The 22442-nt window shown below is 38.6% G+C and overlaps 2 protein-coding genes across 2 annotated transcripts; one reads left to right on the top strand and one right to left on the bottom strand.

Moving 5' to 3' along the window:
* Positions 1–15430: 15430 nt before the first annotated feature.
* On the bottom strand, positions 15431–15805 carry LOC138889901 (secreted RxLR effector protein 161-like). The gene has a single exon (XM_070173245.1). The coding sequence runs from the start codon at positions 15803–15805 to the stop codon at positions 15431–15433; it is 375 nt and encodes a 124-aa protein (XP_070029346.1).
* A 3356-nt stretch (positions 15806–19161) lies between these two features.
* Positions 19162–19836, top strand: LOC138889900 (uncharacterized). The gene has a single exon (XM_070173244.1). It carries the CDS (start codon positions 19162–19164, stop codon positions 19834–19836), a length of 675 nt encoding a protein of 224 aa, XP_070029345.1.
* The last annotated feature ends 2606 nt before the right edge of the window (positions 19837–22442 follow it).

Genomic DNA, 22442 nt, shown 5'->3' with positions numbered 1-22442 from the left:
GTTGATGGGGTGGTGGAGCTTGGGAATCATGGGGGCTTCTTTCCTGATGATAATGGGGATTCGGGAGGCTTGTTGAAGGGCCAGAGTGAGGGTATTCCGGCATGTGCCCCAGTGGCTCAGGGCTCTTTTGTGCTTTGGCTAGAGCTAGCTGCATTGCATTCATCTCTAACCCCATCCTTTCAATCTTTTCCATCGCTTCTTTTAACAACTGGCTCATCGGCCTTTCTTCCTCGTTACTATTCTCTGAAGTAGTCATGCTTGTTGCTACTGGTCCTTTGGATCTGGTTTGGTAAGAGTGTGTTGCCAGAATTCTTTAACAACTAACTTGTCTGGATTCAGACAACAACAAACTTTGTTAGCGTTAGAGTTTAACAGATTTGATCACAACACATAGAGGATGCAATGCTCCTAGGCAGTTAACCGTTTCTACATTCTTTGCTTCAAACAACATGCGTCATCCCGGCTTGCTCATTTGTCCCTTTTTAAAGTACTTTGGGAAACCCTGTATTTTATTTTATTTTTGTATTTTCTTTTTCTCTCTTTTTTTTTCTTTCTTTCTTTATTAAAAGCAGTCGAATCTTATGGGGATTGCCTACGTATCACGTCCCCGCGCAAATCAGACCAGGCGTAGTTCTGCCATAAAGTAAAGACACACAAAATTCTTTTTGGAATCATTGAATTCATCACCAAAATTTGCTATTACAAATTACTTCAAACGAAGAATAGCAACAGTACAGACTCCACAGTTTTTAACCCTATTAGATTAAAAGAAAGGAAAACAACATATGGGAAAGTAACAAAGCCACATAAACAGGACTCGACCAAAGATTAATTTTCCAACTTAAGGGCCCACGAGGCATCCTTCGGCCCTTTCGTGGCCCTAGGTCTAAGGTCTCTCTGTAAGCTTCTCAATTCGTTCCTGATCCGATGGACGCAGCCCATGATGGAAACAAGGAGGGTTTTCCGAGGCATTTGCTCGCATGCTAAGCATCTCATGTAGATGTAGTGCCCAATCTCGTCGATCCTTCCTCGAATGTTGTCCCTTTCAGCGAACAATTGCTTTTTTTGCCGGTTCTTTAATCCCAGTTCTTGAACATTGTCGGCAAGTCGATCCTGGAACATCTCCATTTGTCTCTCCATGCAGGCCATTGCATCGTAACAACGTCTTCTGTCGGCCTGGGAATCTCGCGCTTGTTTGATGATCCGATCATAAAGAGTGGAGTTCGTTTTCCTTAATATCCCGATGCTCATTTCATAATCCCTTATGACCTGTTGCAGACGCTGCCTCCGGGCCATTGTGCCTTTTTCCCATCTGACCCTCATTCTTGCCATGCAAGCCTCTGATTGTTCTAATTCTTCTTGGCTTTGGCTGACCTGACTCCTTAAATCGACTATCAACCTTTCGTCGGAGCGACGTTTCTGTCGGTCAATGTTACTCTTGCTAGCCTGGCGAATGCGGGCTTTTAGTGTCTGATTCTCTTGGGCTAGCTTGTTCTTTTCGCCCCACTCGGAAGTGACTTGCACGTTGTTCTCAAATACAAGCCTTTCAACTTGTTGCTTTAACTTCCCGATTTCAACCCGGTAACCTTCTTCTTTTGCAAGCCAACCCCATTGTTCTTGTGATGACTCAACAAAATCTTGGAGGTGAGGCCGTTTGGTTGGCCGCTCTGCAATGTTCTTCTTATTATGCCAAGCGACATAGGCCAGTGAGACTTCACCTCTAGACACATCACCTACCCGAGTATTTGCCGTCAGGTACTGGCATTCACTCCATATGCAACGAACTGTCTTTTCAGGAAATTGGCCGTCACTGCTGACCTCGACTGCATAAGTCCTGAGATCTTCGTCCGGGTGTACCCCATGACACCTTCCTAATTGCCTCATCACCCTGTAAGGGGCATAAGGCTGAATACCTCTGAGTCCCATTAAGAGGAAGTGAGGACCAGTGGCGGGCATGTATACAATTTCTTCCACAGGAAGCCAACCCAAAAGTCCAATTTATTTGTTCTGCAGTGATGGCACGGAGATAGGATATCCATTCTTCAAACCCTTTTGGTAATCGGAAACCTAAAACCCTCAGGTTATAACCTTCGATGCAGTCCTCGTTTGTAGACATGTAGCGCATACACTGAGGATGGCGACACAAGTGTTCGATCATCCACATCTGTAATAACAAGTTGCACCATTCGAAGAAATCTGCCCCGGCCTTACAAGCCGTGAGGGCTCGGTATATTTTCGACACTACCATAGGAGCAAGGATGCTTTTATCGTTGGTAATCGGGACTTTGACGATTCCAGCCACCTTCAGATCGATATTTCTATCTTTTCGAGGAGACACCACAATGCCCAAGAATGCCACCATGAAAGCGAACCGCCTATGCTCATTCCACTTTGCCAGATTTCCTCTGCTGCAGACACCACTTTCTGGATCATTGAATCCTCCTATGTGCCCGTACCTCTGGTATATGAATTGCAAGGTAGAAAAACCTCTATCCAATTCAGCGTACGTGACTCCCTTGCTTATCTTCAACAGATCCATGAATTTTTGTGAATTCACAGCTCTTGGAGCGATCAGGTATTTGTGTCTCAAACCTTCAGTGACGTCCATGTAACCTGCCACTTCTTCTAAGGTTGGGGTGAGTTCAAAATCCGAGAAGCGGAATACGTTGTGGGCCGGGTCCCAAAATGTAACCAAAGCCTTTATGATGTCGCATTGGGGCCTGACATTCAACAAATTAGCCAGACTTCCCAGGTGCAGTTTGATCTTGTCTTGCTCTGACTTTTCCAAATCCTCCCACTATAATCGCACCTCCAGAGGGATTTTACTCCTAACTGTTACTGGCAAACTTGGACTTATGCTCATTCTGCATGTTTATTGGGGGTGATTAAGCAAAGATCCAGACTCATTGGGCTCAAATACCAAATTGACACACCTTTCTTTCCTAGAAAAACGAAATTTGGTTGTTTCTAAAAAGCATGATGTCACCTTGACTATTTCAAAACTTTTGTTCTTTTGGAATGTACCTATATTTTTGAAAAAGTAAGTTGGGACCGATGGGGATTGCCTACGTATCTCACACCCTGCGAGAATCAAACTGACGTAGTTCGGGCGGAGAACATAAACCAAATTTTGGAAACCATATTTCTCATGACAAACTATTTTTCCTTTTCTGTTCAAAAATAAAACAAAGACTTTTTTTTTCTTTTTTCTTTTCTATTTTCTTTGGCTTTTAATAAAACAAATTAATAAGGCACATTTTGTTTATTTTCTCAAAATTCCGGCAGAGTTTCAACCGTTTTTGCGTATTGGTTTTTCCGAAAATAATTAATTCCCTAACCGTTACTTCCTCTCTTTTTTTTCTCTTCTTTTTCACAACATTCCCGATATTCAAAAGCCGGTCAGCATGCAAGTCTGAAACAAGTAAATGCATAAAGCAAACAGGATGTAGCAGGATGGTCTTTCATTTTAGGTTGCTAGTCCTAGACGGACCCAACCCCTGTGTTGAGTCCCCTAAGTTAAATGCAACGTGATGCAAATAAGCGTTCCTACTAGGGATCCGGCATGAAGTCATGTTATACTAAGCTGTAAAACCTAGGTGTTTGTTTTAGACTTGGCTTACCCGAGCGGACAACTCGAGCCGAGGATGGGAGCTGTGTACCGGTAACCAAAAGGCCATCCAGTTTTGCAACTCCTCTGAATCCTCGTTCTATTTGGGTATATGACACTAACAGAAAGAAGTCACGGCCATCGTGCACTCCTCGAGAGAGAGAAGGGAGGGGTTTTGGCATAGTTTATATATACAGCCAAATAATATCAAAGCGGTAAAACACATCATTTAGCACATTGAGCCCAAACATGTAACAAAATCAGATAAAACCAAACATAACAATTTATCTAAGCTCGAATTTCTAACCCTGAACCAGTGGTTCTGGGCCTAGTTATCCTCAGCAGAGTCGCCAGAGCTGTCACACCTCCTTTTTCCGCACCCGCGAGGGTACAAGGGAGTTTTTTCCAATTAAAGGATAATCGAAACAGGATTGGTTTGTTTATTTCAGAGTCGACACTTGGGAGATTTAGGGTGTCCCAAGTCACCAATTTTAATCCCGAATCGAGGAAAAGAATGGCTCCATATTACAGTCTGCGTACCAGAAATCCGGATAAGGAATTCTGTTAACCCAGGAGAAGGTGTTAGGCATTCCCGAGTTCCGTGGTTCTAGCACGGTCGCTCAACTGTTATATTCGGCTTGATTATCTGATTTTATACCAATATGAACTTATGTGCCAATTTTATCTTTTAAACGCTTTTATCATTTAATGTTATTTTTATCAAGAATTGCAACATCATGGAAAACACACCTCGAACCACGTTACAATCAATGTACCCGTGGTTAGAGCTATGTTTCAACTCTATTGAGATTGGGATTTGGGTCACATAAATGTGAACCCGAGTTTAGGAAGATAACATTATTAAATACGCGCCTAAAGCAACTAGCGTATTGTTATTTTGGGAAAGGCCGTGAAATTCGTTAAACGGCCTGTCTCGAATTCTAAGTATTTTAATATATACATTTAGAGGGCCCCGCAGCTTGTGCATTTTTGTTTGTCGAGGCTCATCTCATTCATTATTTTTTAAAAGGAATTTGCAACGTCATGGAAATGCATCTCAGACCACGCCACAATCAATGTACCCGTGATTAGAGACACATTTCGACTCCGTTGGGATTTGGATTTGGGTCGCATAAATATGCACCCGAGTTTAAGAAGTTAAGGTTTATTAAGGTGCGTCCTGAAATGACTAGCGTATCATTATTTTGGGAAGGCCGTGGAATTTTGCTAGACGGTCCATCCCGAAGTATAAGCGATTTTAAACAAATATTTACTGAGGGCCCCTCGATTTTTGTATTTTTCGGCGAGGCTCATCTCATTTTTATTTTTTAAGGATAAACCTACAACAACTACATTTCCTATTAAGTTCGTCTCTAAAATAAAAGAAAAACTCTTAATTAATTACATGCTGAAAAACGTAACTTATTAGTTATTAGTTTATGGCTAATACGAATGGAAAATTGCGATCGAGTTTGTACAAAGAAAACGGTTTGCATTCTATATTCTATTATTCAACAAAACTGAAACACGGGGTTGACGCACAATAATATCGAAGCAGATTATTTTTAGATGAAGAAACTAGACATATGCAACCTTGTTTATTGACGGGCATGCACATGAGGTTCAGTTAGTGATTCTTTACGTACTTGACACTAAAAAAAGAACGAAACAATTGAAACCGAACCTATCTAACTTAGTGTGATATTGCTCTATGTATGACTACACGATTTTTCCTTTTTGCTATACCCAGATTGCCTAGCATGCCTTCGAAATATACGTTATCTACTGATGAGTTAAGGTGAAGCAAATGTGATTACTGCATTTATTTCAATAGACCCTATATAAAACCATTGTTGGACTAGTATCATTACTAACTAGCTGGCCTCTTTCTGACTAACATACCACGATAGATTACCATACCAACTCCTTATGGACTGAAAACTATTGCATTACATAATTCGAAAAACCAAACTTTTCATGTTGAGCACACAAATATTCTACGCTACAAACAGCAGGACAATGGTAGCATATTACGTACTAGCGATACATAAAATGGCTCAAGTACAATCAATAAAAAGAGTTTCAGTTTATAGCTTCAGCTTCTTCAAGTGTATACTCATGCTTCAAATGTCAACTTCAAACATGGAATTACATCGACTAAGTATGTGTACCTGGATTCAGATAACCAAACAAAAGAAAAGGAAGGTTGTTAGTAGCAAGCAACCAAACAGCAGTCACAGCAGTAACAGACAACAACAACAGTTCCACAACAATTACGAAGTCCACAAGTAGTCAAGCACCAGGCAAACAATCCCAGAAACAGAGTAGTAAAACAGCCGAGAACAACCAGAATGTTCAATGCAATAGCAACAGCAATCCAATGATCACAAACAGCTTGGCAAATAACCAGTAACAATTGGCAAAGACAGCTCGACCAACTTAAACTCTTATGCAGTTTTTAGCCAGTGTTTGGTTACAATATTCTGGAATTTTCTTTATGTTTCTTTCTTTTAGTTTTTCCCAAAAAAAAACCTCTCTCTAGACTAAAAAATGTCCAGCCCCTTTTATGTTTTGAGACATCTTATTTATAAGCTAATAACCTAGTACAGTCAAGCTGCCTGGATCCTGCAAATTGCAGCCTGCCCATACCCCTTAGCTTCCCATGCCTAAAGGCATTTTTCTTGGTAAACTTAATCAGCCCCCATGCTTTGTCCTATTGCTCTAATCAAGAGTTATGAGTTTAAAGTATTCATTTAATCCCCATGCTCTTATGTTTTGTTCCCCATTGTCATTAGGTTAATAGTATTTTAATTACCACTTGACATATTCTTAGGTTAATCCTGAACACTTAATCAGTTTTTTGCCCAACCAAAATTAACCCACAGACCCTTTGATCATTAACATACCCTTTCATTCTATTGTATCTGCCAATTATTATCCATTTGAGAACTAGTTCGAACCCCTCCCACAGCTAACCAACAGACCTATAATCAGTCCAACACAACCCTTCAACTGAATCAGCCAGTAAGAGTTAGGTCGTTCGCCATTTTAATACTGTGAAACAAATGACAACATGTGTCGAGTCGACTTTGCGAGTTATAACGTATACTAATTAGTCGCTAATCAACTAAACTCAAAACAGAACAAACTGAGTGATTCAGGCATTTTTCGGATAATCATGGAACTTTACGACACTTAATTATGTGGCGACGTTACTCAGGTAGACTATACGAACTATTATACGTAACTATTAATCGACTAACAACATTGAATAAACAGTGCACCAATTTATTTCAAAACTCGGGTCATTTAACATGGCATTCACAAAACTTAACTAGTCAACAACATCAATCGAAGCGAATAGACGTCTTATAACACACAATTAACACTTAAGAAAAGAAATCGACCAAACAAAAGGGTCTTGAAGATGGACAGAAAAATAGTCAAAAATCTAGAACAAATCCACGAACATATGCATAACACCTAAACAAAAGGACAGAAAAGACAATTGCATCGGAAACTTACCTCAAAACGAAACAGGTCTGGTTTTTAGGGTTCTTGAACTCAGATTTGGGATTCGAAAAGTTCTGCTTGTATTTGACCGGAACCAAAGCTGATTAGGGCCTGAGGGATGTTAGGGGAGTGACTGGGGTGACTTTGGGACTCATTCGGTGACTTAAGGTTTTGGCTCGAATCTTTGATCAAAGATTCGAGCACCTTGGAGGTGATTCGAAGTTAAGTGGTTAGGGATTTGTGTTCAGGGTGGCTCGTAGGTCCAGTGGTGTAACTATGGTAGCCACCGGCATCCTGGCCGCCGGATTTATGCTGAAAGGGCACCAGGGCGGCTGCTAGGGTTTCGGGGGTTTGGGGTCCTTTCATAGAGAGACGAAGGAACGGGGTGGGGGCTTGGATAGGGGGGCGGGGTAAAAGGGTTAGGTTTATATATGCATTGAGGGTTTAGATCCTGGCCGTTGGATCAAGGGAGATCTATGGCCAGGATCTATTCACTTAGGAAGGACGACGTCGTTTAGGCGTGTGGTGGGTGAGACCGGGTAGGGAAATGGGTCGGATAAGATTAACGGGTCTAGGGGAGGGACTGGATCCGTTGGATCAATGGGATTGGACGGCTCAGATCAACTTGCTTGAAACGGCATCGTTGAGGGTAAATGAGCAGCCTGATCAGGACCGTTCGTTTGAATCAGATCAACGGCTCCAATAGGGACGCTGATACGGCATCGTTTGGGTCCGTTCTTGGGCAGGCCTGATTTGGACTGGATCCGTGTGCTGGTTTTGGGCCTCACTTCGGGGCCCAATGTGATTTTCCTTCAACCTTTTCCCTTTTTTAATTAACAAAATTAAACTAAAACTCCTAAATAAAATTACACAAATATTGGTTAACACCTATAACAATTAACACACAATTTTAAATTAAATAAAAATTACTCAATGACAAGACATATATTTTTTGATTTTCTTTTTCTTTTTGGAGTAACTTTCGTGAAGCAAAAATCACGTGCTTACAATACTGCATCAGCATTTCCAGAAATTCTCTGCAGCCTCAGGACTGGTTGCTAATCCAAATAAGAGTTGCATCTATTTTGGAGGGGTGAATCAGACGACTCAGCAACAAATTATGGAGATTCTTGGTTATAAAAAGGGAGAATTGCCTTTCAGATATCTAGGGGTTTCATTGAGTATTAAGAGACTATCTGCTATATAATGCGAGCCACTAATTGAGAAAATATTGCACAGAATTCAGAACTGGACAACAAAATATTTTTCATATGCAGGTAGAGCAGTCCTAGTGAAGAGTGTACTGTTTGCTATACAAACATTTTGGGCATAGATCTTTATACTTCCTAAGAAAGTTATACAGTTCATAGAGACCATCTGTAGAAGGTTGTGGACAGGAGATGCTGAACCAACTAAGAAGGCCTTGATAGCTTGGAAAAGACATTGCTCACCTAAGGTTGCAGGGGGATTAAACTTAATAGATGTGGCACTATGGAATGAAGCTACTATTTGCAAATTGCTATGGAATATATGTACTAGGAAGGAGAAGCTATGGGTGCATTGTGTACACACTTACTATGTCAAATGCCATGCAGTGTGGAGTATAGAACCAAAGAATGCTTCCTGGGCAATGCAGAAGATATTTCAGACTAAGGAGTATTTTACAAAGGCTGGAATGAATGAAGATGATGTCCAGCGAATGGAGAAATGCTCAATCAGGGGACTATACAAATCATTACAAGGTGTATTTCAAAAAGTAACATGGAGAAAACTAGTGTGCAATAACCAGTGACAGCCAAAGTGGATATTCATATTGAGACTAGCAATACAACAACGGCTAGCTACCAAAGATAGGCTAGCAAGATGGGGGTAGATATAGATCAAACATTCTCTCTGTGTAATAAGGAAAATGAGACAATGTAGCATATATTCTTCAAGTGTGAGATTACAGGGAAGATATGGAATGGTCTGCTAAGATGGCAAGGGATTCAAAGATCATACCACAACTGACACGAAGAGATTACATGGATGGTGAAGGTGACTAAAGGAAACAGTGCAAGAGCAACTATATGCAGAATGACACTAGCAGCAACAGTGTATCATTGTTGGCAGGAGAGGAATTTTGTGATTTTTCAGAAAAAGAGAAGAACAACCACTTCTTTAATCAATCATATTATCCAGGAAGTGCACATAAAGGGCATCAAGGTTCCCTTATCTAGATAAGGTGATGACTACTTTGAACTGGTATCCGAAAATTAGTTAGAATAGAACACAATAGTAGAAGTTGATGGAGTTATAGAAGAAGTGAATGCTAGATATCATCTTACTGGGGGCTTCATGTCCAGTAGGTGATATGCTAGGCAAATTTTTTAATAGTTTAGATGAGTTATAAATATTGCTACTTGGTAATAAAATTCTTATTTACCAAAAAAAAAAAAATCTAACCCTATTTAATAATAAGAGCATCAAATTTATCTGAAGGGGTGTAACCCTTCAAAATAGTTACATTACAAATAAATATTTCCTATTTATAATTTGGTTTCCTACTGTTACTTGTTACTGCTCTTGGCTGATTAGCCAAGTTTTGGTGTTATCATTATTTAACTAATGGTCTACATCACTTGCATGATGAATATGGATTATAGGATATGAATTATAGGGATGCATTTATAGAGAAGATCAAGCGTTTCAGCCAGAAAATTGTAAGGGCAAACTTCACAAATTGTACCGTGAAAAAAATTCAAAAATGTAGAAGACAAAGAATAGAATGTCCTAAAGTGGTAGACACTTTCTATCGATTGGGCAAAATATTTTAGCAGAAAAGTCGTGGATATTTTATTCTAAATCTGTCACAACACAAGCAGCAAAACAACAATTGACTGTGAGAAACAACCAAAAATAAGCTTTTGATCTCTTTGTCCCCAAATCAACGTGACAAATGGTGCAGCCAAGAAAAAATTAAAATTCAAAGTGAACAAAAAAATGTTACAAAAATCAAGTTCTATTTCTTCTCTACTTACTTATCTTCCTTTACCTTTTCTAATATTGAGAAACTTATTTTCATAAATGTTTGGATAATGACAACTCTTGTAATAAACGTTAAATGCATATTTGTTGTGATTAGGAATGACATTAGTAAAAGCTATAGTTAACTTTATTATTTCATTGCTATAGTGAGAACCACTAATAACATAATATATTATGGTAACATGAATAAATTTTATATATGTTAAAGTTTACTTTAACTTGTGGGATGATATTAAACAATTTTATTTGGAAAATCATATATGTAAATCATGAGAATGAATAAAACTTTCATTTGGATATTATTTGAGATCATGAGAAGAAATAATTAAACTTTATTTATTTATTTTCGTAGGATTAGATGATATCCAATTATTTTAACCTCGACAATATGTCATTATACGATGATTCACATTAATCGTTATCAGAAACTTATACTTATTCTTTCACGTATAATTATTTACTCAAAGCTTTTAATAATATTTATATTGTATTATTTTACAAAAGTGTGGATTACATAACTTGCCATACACGATAATAATTCACATTAATTATTATCAGAAACTTGTATTTATTCTATCACATATAACTATTTAAACAAAGCTTTATTTTAAATATTTATATTAAATTATTTTACAAAAGCGTATAATATTTAACTTAACATACACGTGCAATGCACGTGGCGAGAAACTAGTATTTTGAAATGTTGTTATCTGACGGGCCCTTTTTTTTTTTTTTTTTTTTTTTTGCAATTTCTTAACTTAAGTATTTGTTTGTGAATAAAGTGACTGTAATGACTTTTGACTAATTTATTTATCCATTTGAAGGACAACTTTTACAGTTTAGTTCCAACAACGAAAGAAGACCAAATTTAGAGGCAATATTTATTTGAAACTCCACCTCTATCTAAAGAATGTTCTTTTTATCGAATTAGTTGGCTGGTTTATGTTAAAACTAATGTAAATAAAGGTATAGAGATCACTTAAAAATCTAAAATATATTTTAGTTAAACAACATTTCGTGTTGAACAGTAATGTTTTAGACTCATAGGAATTAACAGTTTCTCTTCATCAAATCTAAATATTTTTAATGTTATCATTTTGACTAACCTTTTTTTAATCTCTCCAAATCCGTTATTAATTTTTTCCATTTATTATGTTCCCATTTCTACACCTTCTTTTATTTATTCTTTTAAAATTTGTAGTTGTGATTAATTTCAGTATTTTAATTCATTTCATTTGATATTATTAGGTAAAAAGCTTTGTTTGTTTAATACAAGTTGCTTCAGTAAATTGCAAGAGAGATATTTTTTTTGTAAAATATTTCTTGTAATTTCAGTTTATAGTTTGAAATAAGAAGGCTCTCAATTTATGGATTGTATGTAAAACTCTTAGTTGGGCATGTCAGCTCAGCTTAGATATAATTTTTCTTGAATATTCTCTTATTAAGAACCTGTGAACGTGATCATAAGGAACTGAGAAAACTTTTATAACGAAGTAGAGACAACATCGCCAATTACTTCCAACATGGAATTATATGAACTATAAAGTTAGCACATTTCAAAAGTATGAAATTAAATTGATATTGCATAAGAAGAATGCCAGGACAATTAAATAGATGGAATAAAAATATGTTTATGTTTTTCTTGTAAAAATACCATCGAACACCAGAAAAAGAAAAACATGTACATTGAGCGTAGACACAGTGTATGTTATCAATTTCCCATGAAAACATAGAAAAGATTGAACATGGAATTGAGCGTCCATCAATTTGGTCTTAAAATTCTTGAATCGAAGCTCAACTTCTTCAAATAGTGTACGTTATCAATTTCCTATAAAACATAGAAAAATATTAAAAGCAAATAGGTTAAGTTAAATAGGGAAGCTCCGATTGTAGACATAAACTTTAATTGCATTCCAGGATCTTGAACATGATAATCTTATACAATATCATTGCAGAAAACATACCTGAATCGTAAGCCATCATCGTGAAGCGGAAGCGTTAATTCAAAATTGTTTCTCGCCCCTTGCCCTAGCTTTCGTTACCGCCGACTTTAATGATAGAAGAGAGAAAATAAAATACGGTAACCCTAATGGGTGGGGAGAGGACCAATTTATAGAGGTTCTCATTTAATCCAGTACGTCCATCAATTAACCGATCGGACGGATGAGATTTCCTCATTAATTAAATATTAATTCTGGGCCTTAAACCTATTGAGCCACATACCGTAGGAAAAAATAAGGAATTTTTACATTCCTATGCCATATAGGAAACTATATTACCCTCAATGTTTAAAGTTTGATATAATTACATTTAGTATACCTAATTACCAATTATATACCATTAGTGGTTTTTAAGGGTATTAATTACACTCCTAATTTAATGGTACCATATATTCCTTCTAATACCACTCCCCCCTCGTTTCTCTCTCCAATTCCCACACCTTTACCCACGTTTTCCTCCCACACCCATGATTTCTATATCAAAATCCCATTATTTCTTCCATAGCCAAGGCTTTGAATTTGAATTTGGGTTTTCAAAAGACATTGTTTGTTTGGATTGGATGTTGTTGCAAAGAATTGAGAATTCTCTCTACGTCTCTCTCTATCTCGCAATCCCAAATTTCAGTAATATAAGAGAAAAGGAAAAGAGAGCAGCAATTCCACCATTGACAGCCATTAAAAAGCTTTGAAGCTTTGAATTCTAATTTGGGTTTTCAAAAATCATTATTTGTTTGGGTTGAGTGTTGTTGTAAATAATTGGGAATATGGTTTGGAGTTTATATCTCAATTTTGAGGGGTTTTGGTGAAGATTAGACTTGGTTTTGGCTGAATTTCAGATTGAAACTCGAAGAAGAAGAAGAAGAAGAAGAAGAAGAAGAAGAAGAAGAAGAAGAAGAAGAAGAAGAAGACGACGACGACGACATGACATACATTATATTGCAGAAATTGTAGATAAATTATAGAAAAATTATAGAAAAATTGTAGAAAAATTATAGACTGTTGTTTATTTATTTTTGAGCTTTGTGTTTTTGTGTTAAAAGTTTTGATGGGAGCTTGTTATTCCACTTCGTCTGTTTTGGAGCTAACTTGTGCAGAGGAGAAGATGTTTTTTAAGTTATATATATTGCTATACCTTTAAATTCAAGAAAGTATGGTTGTATTGTATTTAAAGAGGCGTGAATTTGTAGAATAGGTTGAATGTGAGGAATGAGTCAAATAAGACTCACAATGGCTTGTTTTCTACATTTAATCTACAACAAAACTACATATCATTTGAAAAATTAATATGAAAATACAGAATTTCAATGTTTCTACAAATTATCTACAAAATTTCTTAGGAAGATCTATCCCTTCATCATATTTTTTTGGATTTCATATTTAGCATAGCAGTTTCGTAAGGAGTAATAAGAGCATATAGGAGAATCACAGAATTGTAGCATAATCGGTATTTTCGACATAATTGCGTTTTTTGCAGAAGATTTGTAGAAGTTTTAATCGTTTTTGATTTGTGAAAACAGAAAACAAAGCATCTACAATCAGAATACAAATAATCTACAATTTATCGACAAAATATCTACAAACTGGGTACATTGAATTTTAATATCTCAATTCCCATTCAATTGTAGCATAATTGGAATTTTTGACATAATTGCGTTTTTTGCAGAAGATTTGTAGATTTTTTAGTCGTTTTTGATTTATGAAAACAGAAAACAAAGTATCTACAATCAGAATACAAATAATCTATAATTTATCTACAAAATATCTACAAACTGGGTACATTGAATTTTAATATCTCAATTCCCATTCAATTGTAGCATAATTGGAATTTTTTACATAATAGCGTTTTTTCAGAAGATTTGTAGAAGTTTTAGTCATTTTTTATTTGTGAAAACAGAAAATAAAGTATCTACAATCAGAATACAAATAATCTGCAATTTATCTACAAAATATCTACAAACTGAGTACATATTTGTACTCGACATGCTTCTCCTGAAATGTATATTTCACATTTTTTATACATATTTTTGTCCAAAACAGTACTAAATCATCCACTTAAATACAATATTTATATAATGTTGTTCAACTTTTATACAATAGGTAAATGAATAAAAGAAAAATAAATAAATAATAGTCTACAATTTTTCTACAATTTCTGCAATATAATGTGTGTCATGTCTTCTTCTTCTTCTTCTTCTTCTTCTTCTTCTTCTTCTTCTTCTTCTTCTTCTTCTTCTTCTTCTTCTTCTTCTTCGAGTTTCAATCTGAAATTCAGTCAAAACCAAGTCTAATCTTCACTAAAACCCCTCAAAATTGAGATATAACTCCAAACCATATTCCCAATTATTTTCAACAACATCCAATCCAAACAAATAATGATTTTTGAAAACCCAAATTTGAATTCAAAGCTTTCAAGCTTTTTAATGGCTGTCAATGGTGGAATTGCTGCTCTCTTTTCCTTTGCTTTGTATTACTGAAATTTGGGATTAAGAGATAGAGAGAGATGTAGAGAGAATTTTGGAAACAGAGTGTATCGCAAAAACAGAGTATGGAAAATCTTGATCTGCGTCGTGGAAGATCAGAGTGAAGCCTTTGATAATTATGGAATGTGTGTGATCTGCGTTGTGGAAGATCTTGGAGAATATTTAATTCCCCAATTTTAGCGCGCCTAAATAAGGAATCCTACAGCTATAATGATTCCTTATTTAATGCATTGTCTATATTTTGTAGGAATATTATTAGCATGAAGGGTAATATGCAAACTATGAACATATTTGGTAATATAATTTTCTATATGGTATAGGAACGAAAATTTCCCAAAAAATAACTTACATTCTCCCACTTGGACCAATAATCACATATTATTAATATTTAATATAGGAACATTAGTACGATAAACTATTTAATGTGAGTTATGGAGGTTATATATATAATTTGTCTACATACTTCCTTCCATATACTACAACATTAGTAATTTATCATATTAGGTTCATAAACTATAAAATATTATGGTCCACAATGTCTCATTGAGACTTATCCTATAATATCTCAAAACAATAATGTGTACACCATTATGAGAAACATGAAATCATTAATGTATATCAGAAACACGTAAATGAGCTCAGAGTGTCAAAACATCATAAATACATCAGTCATAAATACAGCCAAGACCTATTCTATGTACATGTTTTTTAAATATCTTTGGTTGTAAACTTTTCGTTAACGGATCGGCAATCATGAGATCTGTTCTAATATGCTAAAGTGGCACTCTTTGTTCCTGAACTTTCTACTTGACGGTAAAGTACTTTAATTTCATATGTTTGGCACTTTTGGAGTACTTATCATTCTTGGAGAAGAATACTGTTGCAGAATTATCACAGTAAATTTTCAGTGGCTTGGTAATGGTGTCGACAACCCCAAGTCCTGAAATAAAGTTTCGCAGCCATAATGCATGAACTGTGGCTTCAAAACATGCCACAAATTCTCCTTCCATCGTGGATGTAGCAATGATAGACGGTTTGGCACTCTTCCACGATATTGCTCCTTCAGCTAATTGGAACAAATAACCAAACGTAGATTTTCTAGTGTCAATACATCCAGCGAAATCTGAATCCGAGTATCCAACAACTTCCAGATGCTTGGATCTCCTATACATGAGCATGTAATCCTTCGTTCCTTTCAGGTACCTCAAAACTTTCTTTGCAGCTTTCCAGTGATCAATTCCTGGGTTATTCTAATATCTTCCTAGCATTCCGACCACAAAACTAATATCCGGTCTTGTGCAGGTCTGAGCATACATCAGACTACCAACTATTGAAGAGTAAGGATTGATTCCATTTCTTTCATTCTACATCATTCTTAGGGCATTGCATGAGACTAAATTTGTCCCCTTTTTGAATTGGAATATTGCACGGTGAAATCAAAGGGACCAATTTCCTCGTCATTATGATCCCCACGAACATACTTCCCAAGGCTCGAGACTAGGGTCGAGTTTCGCCTTCGAGGGCTGTCGAGGCTTGACCTCGGGGAAATGTAGATCAACTGCTATATTGGAAAAGAGGTGAGTTCCCAGAGGTGCCGCCAGAGGTGAGTAAAGTCTGTCAAGCTAGTCTGAGTCCGCATCATGACATCAGCTAGCTGTCCCATCCCCTTTTCTTTGTAATAAATGTATTTTGTACTATGTTGGGATTCCCCTCCTATATAAAGGGGACCCTTATCATTTTGTAAATCTCTGTTGCTTCAGTTGCTCTACACGAAATATACAAGAACATTCTATTTGCTCTCTAACATATTCTCTTGATATTATTGCTTTCATTTATTGTCTTTATTATTATTCTTCATTTATTGCTTATCATTGGCCATAATGAGACTTTATTGATTCTGTCATAACTGTTAGCCATACTTCGACCACCCTCGATAGCTTCCTGTTGAGCTCCGAAATCGACCTCGAGGCCCCGAATCGACAAGCTCGAGGCCCCGATAACTAGCCTATTGGTTCGATTATCACCTTATCCTTAATTATCATTTTGTTTCTAAGTCTCATATACACAGCATCAACTGCTTAACAACCAACATAAAAATAGATCACGTATTTTTAGAGTCCCATAATCAAATTAATTGTTATTACCATTTTCACTATAAATAGTTTGGCGGCCACCGTGGGGCTAAAAATAATAGTGATTATTTTCTTGCTGGTTTCGTCATGTAACACAAGTTATCTTTCACACCTGTTCTTGTCCAAGATCTTCAAATTTCAGGTCGAAATGCCTAACTCAGTAAATAGAGATGAAAACAACTACTTGGAGAACCAAGGAGGGAATGGTGCGGTTGTTCCAACCTAGGCACAAAAAGAGATCCCTCGGCATGTCATTCATATGATTATTGGAGGATCGACATTTCCCAAGGGCCCATGATCAAACGGACAAAAATATCCGCCACAATAGAAGGGCCGATCTGAAACCGCATGGCCGAAGACACCCTGGCATTCAGCGAAGAGGATATCGAGACCTTTACAGAACCACACAATGATGCGTTGGTAATCTCATTTCTTTTAATCAACGTTCGAGTTAAACGTGTGCTTGTGGATCTAGGCAGCTCGGCCAACGTAATCAGGTCAGGGGTAGTAGAACAACTTGGGTTGCTCGACAAGATCATACCCGCCTCCCGGGTCCTCCACGACTTCAACATGACCGGCAAAGTAACAAAAGGTGAAATCACCCTCCCAGTCGACACGTCCGGCATAGTTCAGAACATAAAGTTTTAGGTCATCGATGGCGATATAAGGTATAATGCATTGCTTGGCAGGCCGTGGATACACAGCATGATGGTCATACCGTCAACCCTGCACCAGATAATTAAATTTCCGACAAAGGATGGCATAACGACCATATATGGAGAACAACATGCAACAAAGGAAATGTTCGCGGTTTACCAGGAGGAGGCGACCCTCGTACTCCCGACCTCGGATGTGTCTGGGAGCATACAGACCCCCGAGGAGGACGAAAAATATTTCCTCGCTCCTCGAACTTTCATTGCCCCCGAAGAGTGGGATGCAACAAAATCGACGATCGAAGATCTGGAGCAAGCTGTTTTAGTCGAACACCTCCCTGATCTTAAGATATACCTGGGAACGGGATTAACCCCCAAACTCAGGAAAAAATTCATTCAATATCTTATCGATAATATCGACTGTTTCGCATGGTCCCACTTAGATATGACAGGTATCCCACCGAAAATAACTTCCCACTGACTGAGTGTCAACCCTAGGTTTAAGCCGGTAAAGTAGAAAAAAAGACCCCAGTCCGAGATAAAACATGCATTCATCAAGGATGAGATAACAAAACTCCTTAAATTAGGGTCCATTAGAGAGATAAAGTACCCCGAATGGCTAGTCAATGTAGTAGTGGTACCCAAAAAGGGAAATAAGCTGAGAATGTGCGTAGACTATAAATACTTAAATAAGGCATGCCCTAAGGATTCGTTCCCATTGCCTAACATCAATCGTCTGATCGATGCTATGGCTGGCCACGAGACCCTCACCTTTCTTGATGCCTATTTGGGGTACAATCAAATTCAGATGAACCCCGAAGACAGGGAGAAGACCTCGTTCATCACAAAGTATGGTACTTACTGTTACAATGTAATGCCTTTCGGACTAAAAAACCAGGGGCTACATACCAACGTCTAGTTAATAAAATATTTAAGAGTCAAATAGGCAAATCCATAGAAGTTTATATTGATGACATGCTAGTTAACTCCCTACGCGTAGAGGACCATTTAACTCATTTGCAGGAAACATTCGACATCCTCAGAAATTACAACATGAAGCTCAACCCCGAGAAATGTGCATTCGGAGTGGGTTTGGGCAAGTTCTAAGGCTTCATGGTATCAAACAGGGGGATCGAGATTAACCCCGATAAAATCAAGGCCATCGAAGAAATCACAGTGGTAAACAATGTAAAAGTCGTGCAACGGCTAACAAGTCGAATAACTGCTCTAGACAGATTCATATCCAGGTCATCCGACAGGAGCCATAATTTTTTCTCTTTACTCAAAAGAAAGAACAACTTTGAATGGACTCCAGAATGCCAGCACGCCTTAGAAGAGTTGAAGCGATATCTGACTAGCCTACCTCTACTCCACACGCCAAAGGAGGATGAAACATTATACATATACTTGGCCATATCCGAGATAGCGGTAAGCGGCGTGCTAGTTCGAGAAGAGCAAGGTACGCAATTCCTTATTTATTATGTAAGCCAGACCCGCCAGACCCTAGGGGATGCCGAAACTAGGTACACACACCTCGAAAAATTGGCTCTCACGTTAATAAGCGCATTGCAAAAATTGAACCCTATTTTCAATGCCACCATATTGCGTTCTAACAACATACCCCTTCCGGAGCATATTGCACAAACTCGAACTATCGGGTCAATTGGCAAATGGGCCATCAAACTCGGGGGGTATGATATCGAGTATCAACCCCGAATGGCCATCAAGTCCCAAATTCTGGCTAACTTCATGGCCGATTTCTCGCCCTCCCTCGTGCCCAAGTTAGAAAAGGAACTTTTACTGAAATCAGGCACGTCTTTTGGGGTATGGACCCTATTCACTAATGGCGCCACAAACGTGAGAGGTTCCAGACTTGGTATAGTCCTAAAGCTACCTACATGCGGCGTGATCAGACAATCTATTAAAACTGCAAAATTGACTAACAATGAAGCCAAGTACAAGGCTATGATTGCAGGTTTAGAACTGGCCAAAAGCCTTGGAGCTGAGATCATCGAAACAAAATGCGATTCACTCCTGGTAGTTAACCAGGTGAATAGGAGCTACGAGGTCCGAGAAGAAAAGATGAAGAGGTATTTGTACAAGATCCATGTCGCATTACATCGCTTCAAAGAATGGAATTTAGTCCATGTACCTCAAGAGCAGAATAGTGAGGCCGATGCCCTCGCAAACCTGGGATCGTTTGTTGAAGAAGATGACCTACTCCCCGGGGATGTTATCCAGGTATCTAAATTAATGATCGAGGAAGGTCACGTGGATATTAATTCCACCAGCCTAACATGGGACTGGAGAAATATATATATTGATTATCTGAAAAACGGAAAATTGCCTGCAGATCCAAAGGAATCGAGGGCCTTGCGAACCAAAGCAGCCCAGTTCTCGCTTGATGAAAACAAGACTCTGTAAAGAAGAAATTTTGATGGCCCCCTAGCAGTATGTTTAGGGTTGGGGGATACGGATTACGTACTCCGATAAATTCACGAGGGTACTTGCGGAAATCACTCCGACGCCGACTCCTTGGTCCGAAAAATAATCACGGCAGGTTACTACTAGGACAACATGGAAAAAGATACTAAGGAGTTCGTCCGAAAGTGAGACAAATTCCAGAGATTTGTCCCTATGATTCACCAACCCGGTGAAAACTACATTCGGTCCTATCGCCATGGCCATTCATGAAATGGGGGATGGACATCGTCGGGCCCCTGCCGACGGCACCAGGTAAAGCTAAATTCATTTTATTTATGACTGACTATTTCTCAAAATGGGTGGAAGCGCAGGCCTTCGAGAAGGTAAGAGAAAAGGAAGTCATTAACTTCATTTTGGGACCACATCATGTGCCGATTCGACATTCCTTCCGAGATAACGTGCGATAACGGGAGGCAGTTCATCGGGAGCAAGGTAACACAATTCCTTGAAGATCACAAAGTCAAGAGAATCCTATCGATGCCCTACCACCCGTGTGCAAACGGCCAGGCCGAGTCCACAAATAAAACCATCATCCAAAACTTGAAAAAGAAGCTAGAAAGCGCCAATGGACAGTGGAGACAAATGTTGCCCGAAGTGTTGTGGGCATACCGGACAACTTCAAGATCGAGCACAGGGGAAACACCTTTCTCTCTAGTGTACGGTGCCGAGGCCTTGATACAAGTGGAGGTCGGGGAGCTGAGCGCCAGATTCCAACACACCACTGAAAGCCCGAACAATGAGGCCATGACAACGGCCCTCGAACTACTAGATGAAAAACGAGAAGCCTTGCTGGTCCAAATGGCCGCCCAAAAGAAAATGATCACAAGATATTATAATAGGAGAACAAACCTCTGACATTTCGGAGTTGGGGACTTGGTTCTAAGGAAAGTCACCCTTAACACCCGAAACCCTAATGAAGGAAAGCTAGGCAAAAATTGGGAAGGACCGTATTGCATCCTTGGAGTAGTCGGAAAAGGGTCTTACAAGCTCGGTACCATGGATGGCGAACAACTTCCAAGCAACTAGAGCATATCAATGCTAAAACAATATTATTGCTAGGGCATCCGATTGAAAATTCCGAGAACATCCTCAAGCACGCATTACACTCTTTTCCTTCGACCAGATTTTGTCCCTAGAAGGGTTTTACCGGCAAGGTTTTTAACGAGGCAACATCCACATGCTACCTAAGGAAGAGTCAACAAGTATTCGAGGTTCCTTTTTGCAATCCACCTCAAATACTGGGGAGCATCCCTCCCGGAAAGTTGCCTGCTCGAGAAAGCCAAGACACCCCAAATGGGACCTCGATAAGAAAAGTAATGTACCGGGCAAAATGGTCGAATAAACTGTGCCCATATAGAGCAACCAAGCTTTCAACGGCGAAAATATGTATACTTGTACCAAGAAATCGAAGAAAACGTTTTATCAAAGCATTTCACGCTTCAAAGGAAACTCGACATTTTAGCAAAGAGGACTCCTCTATTAAAAATGTCCCGAACACCCGGAGACTAGCGTCAAAAATTCGACACCTGAACGACCCCCGGGTCGAAACTCCAAACTCATAATCCCTCAACGAGGCAACATCAAGATCATAAAACGTCTCCAAAACTGAAGGTGTCCCGAAAAATTGGAGACTGACACCAAATCTCAAAAAAATCGCATGACCTCAGGGTCGGAATCGCCAAAATCGTAAGCCCTCAATGAGGCAAATACCAAGTTCGCAAGTAATGGCTCCCGAGTCAAGAAACCCTCAACAACTCGGGGAAGCCGTCAAGCGCCATCTCCATCGACTTATCAAAACCCGAGGTCGTAAGACCACACGCAGGTAGCCTCGGTCTTGTAAGACCTATATAAGGCAATAACAATATCTGTAAGACCTATAGCAAGGCATGAATCATACTAGTACCAAGTATCCAAAACTATAAGACCTCAAAGGCATGAGAAACTTGTAAGACCTTACTAAAGGCATCAACCCAATCTCAAAATTTCGGCAATATTTCGAACTTGTAAGACCCCTAAAAAGGCATACCCTCGATATAGATGTCGAAATTACTTCACCCGGGACTTAAAGGCTCCGACCAAACACAAATGACTCTGGTCACAAGGTTGTATCAGCCAAACTAACGCGACTCGAGGATTTCCGACTGTCGCTACAAAATCACAGGCCTTCAATTACTTCGAATCTACTTCGAAAAGAACCGGTTAAACAGGCTATCCTCGATACAGGCAAAAGAGCTTCGACCATGTCAGCTCCTAAACATCGGCTTCGAGATACTCAACCTTCGAGCCAAACCTTCTGAGGTGCTCGATCATCGCCATATAACAACTCACAATCGAGGATTTTTATTAAGTCGTCGAAGATACAGTCAAACACTATTTTAAAAATCCTTATCGAGGGAAAAATAAAGCCCACATAAAAGGTTGCTTCGACCCAAAGCGTAAGAGCCATTGTCGCCAGCCTCAGGACCACACACATAAAAGGTCGCTTTGACCCAAGGCGTAAGAGCCATTGTCGCCAGCCCACACAGAACTTGAGGGTCGATTGAGCT

The sequence above is a fragment of the Nicotiana sylvestris genome, chromosome 4 (genome assembly GCF_000393655.2).
Source record: "Nicotiana sylvestris chromosome 4, ASM39365v2, whole genome shotgun sequence".
Taxonomy (NCBI): Eukaryota; Viridiplantae; Streptophyta; class Magnoliopsida; order Solanales; family Solanaceae; genus Nicotiana; species Nicotiana sylvestris.
The sequence above is the reverse complement of the archived record's forward strand: the minus strand, read 5'-3'. Positions and strand labels throughout refer to the sequence as shown.

Bases quoted from the DNA above. Each gene is read 5' to 3' on its own strand.
- LOC138889901 (XM_070173245.1), bottom strand. From the start codon at position 15,805: ATGCTCATGTATAGGAGATCCAAGCATCTGGAAGTTGTTGGATACTCG.
- LOC138889900 (XM_070173244.1), top strand. From the start codon at position 19,162: ATGGCCGATTTCTCGCCCTCCCTCGTGCCCAAGTTAGAAAAGGAACTT.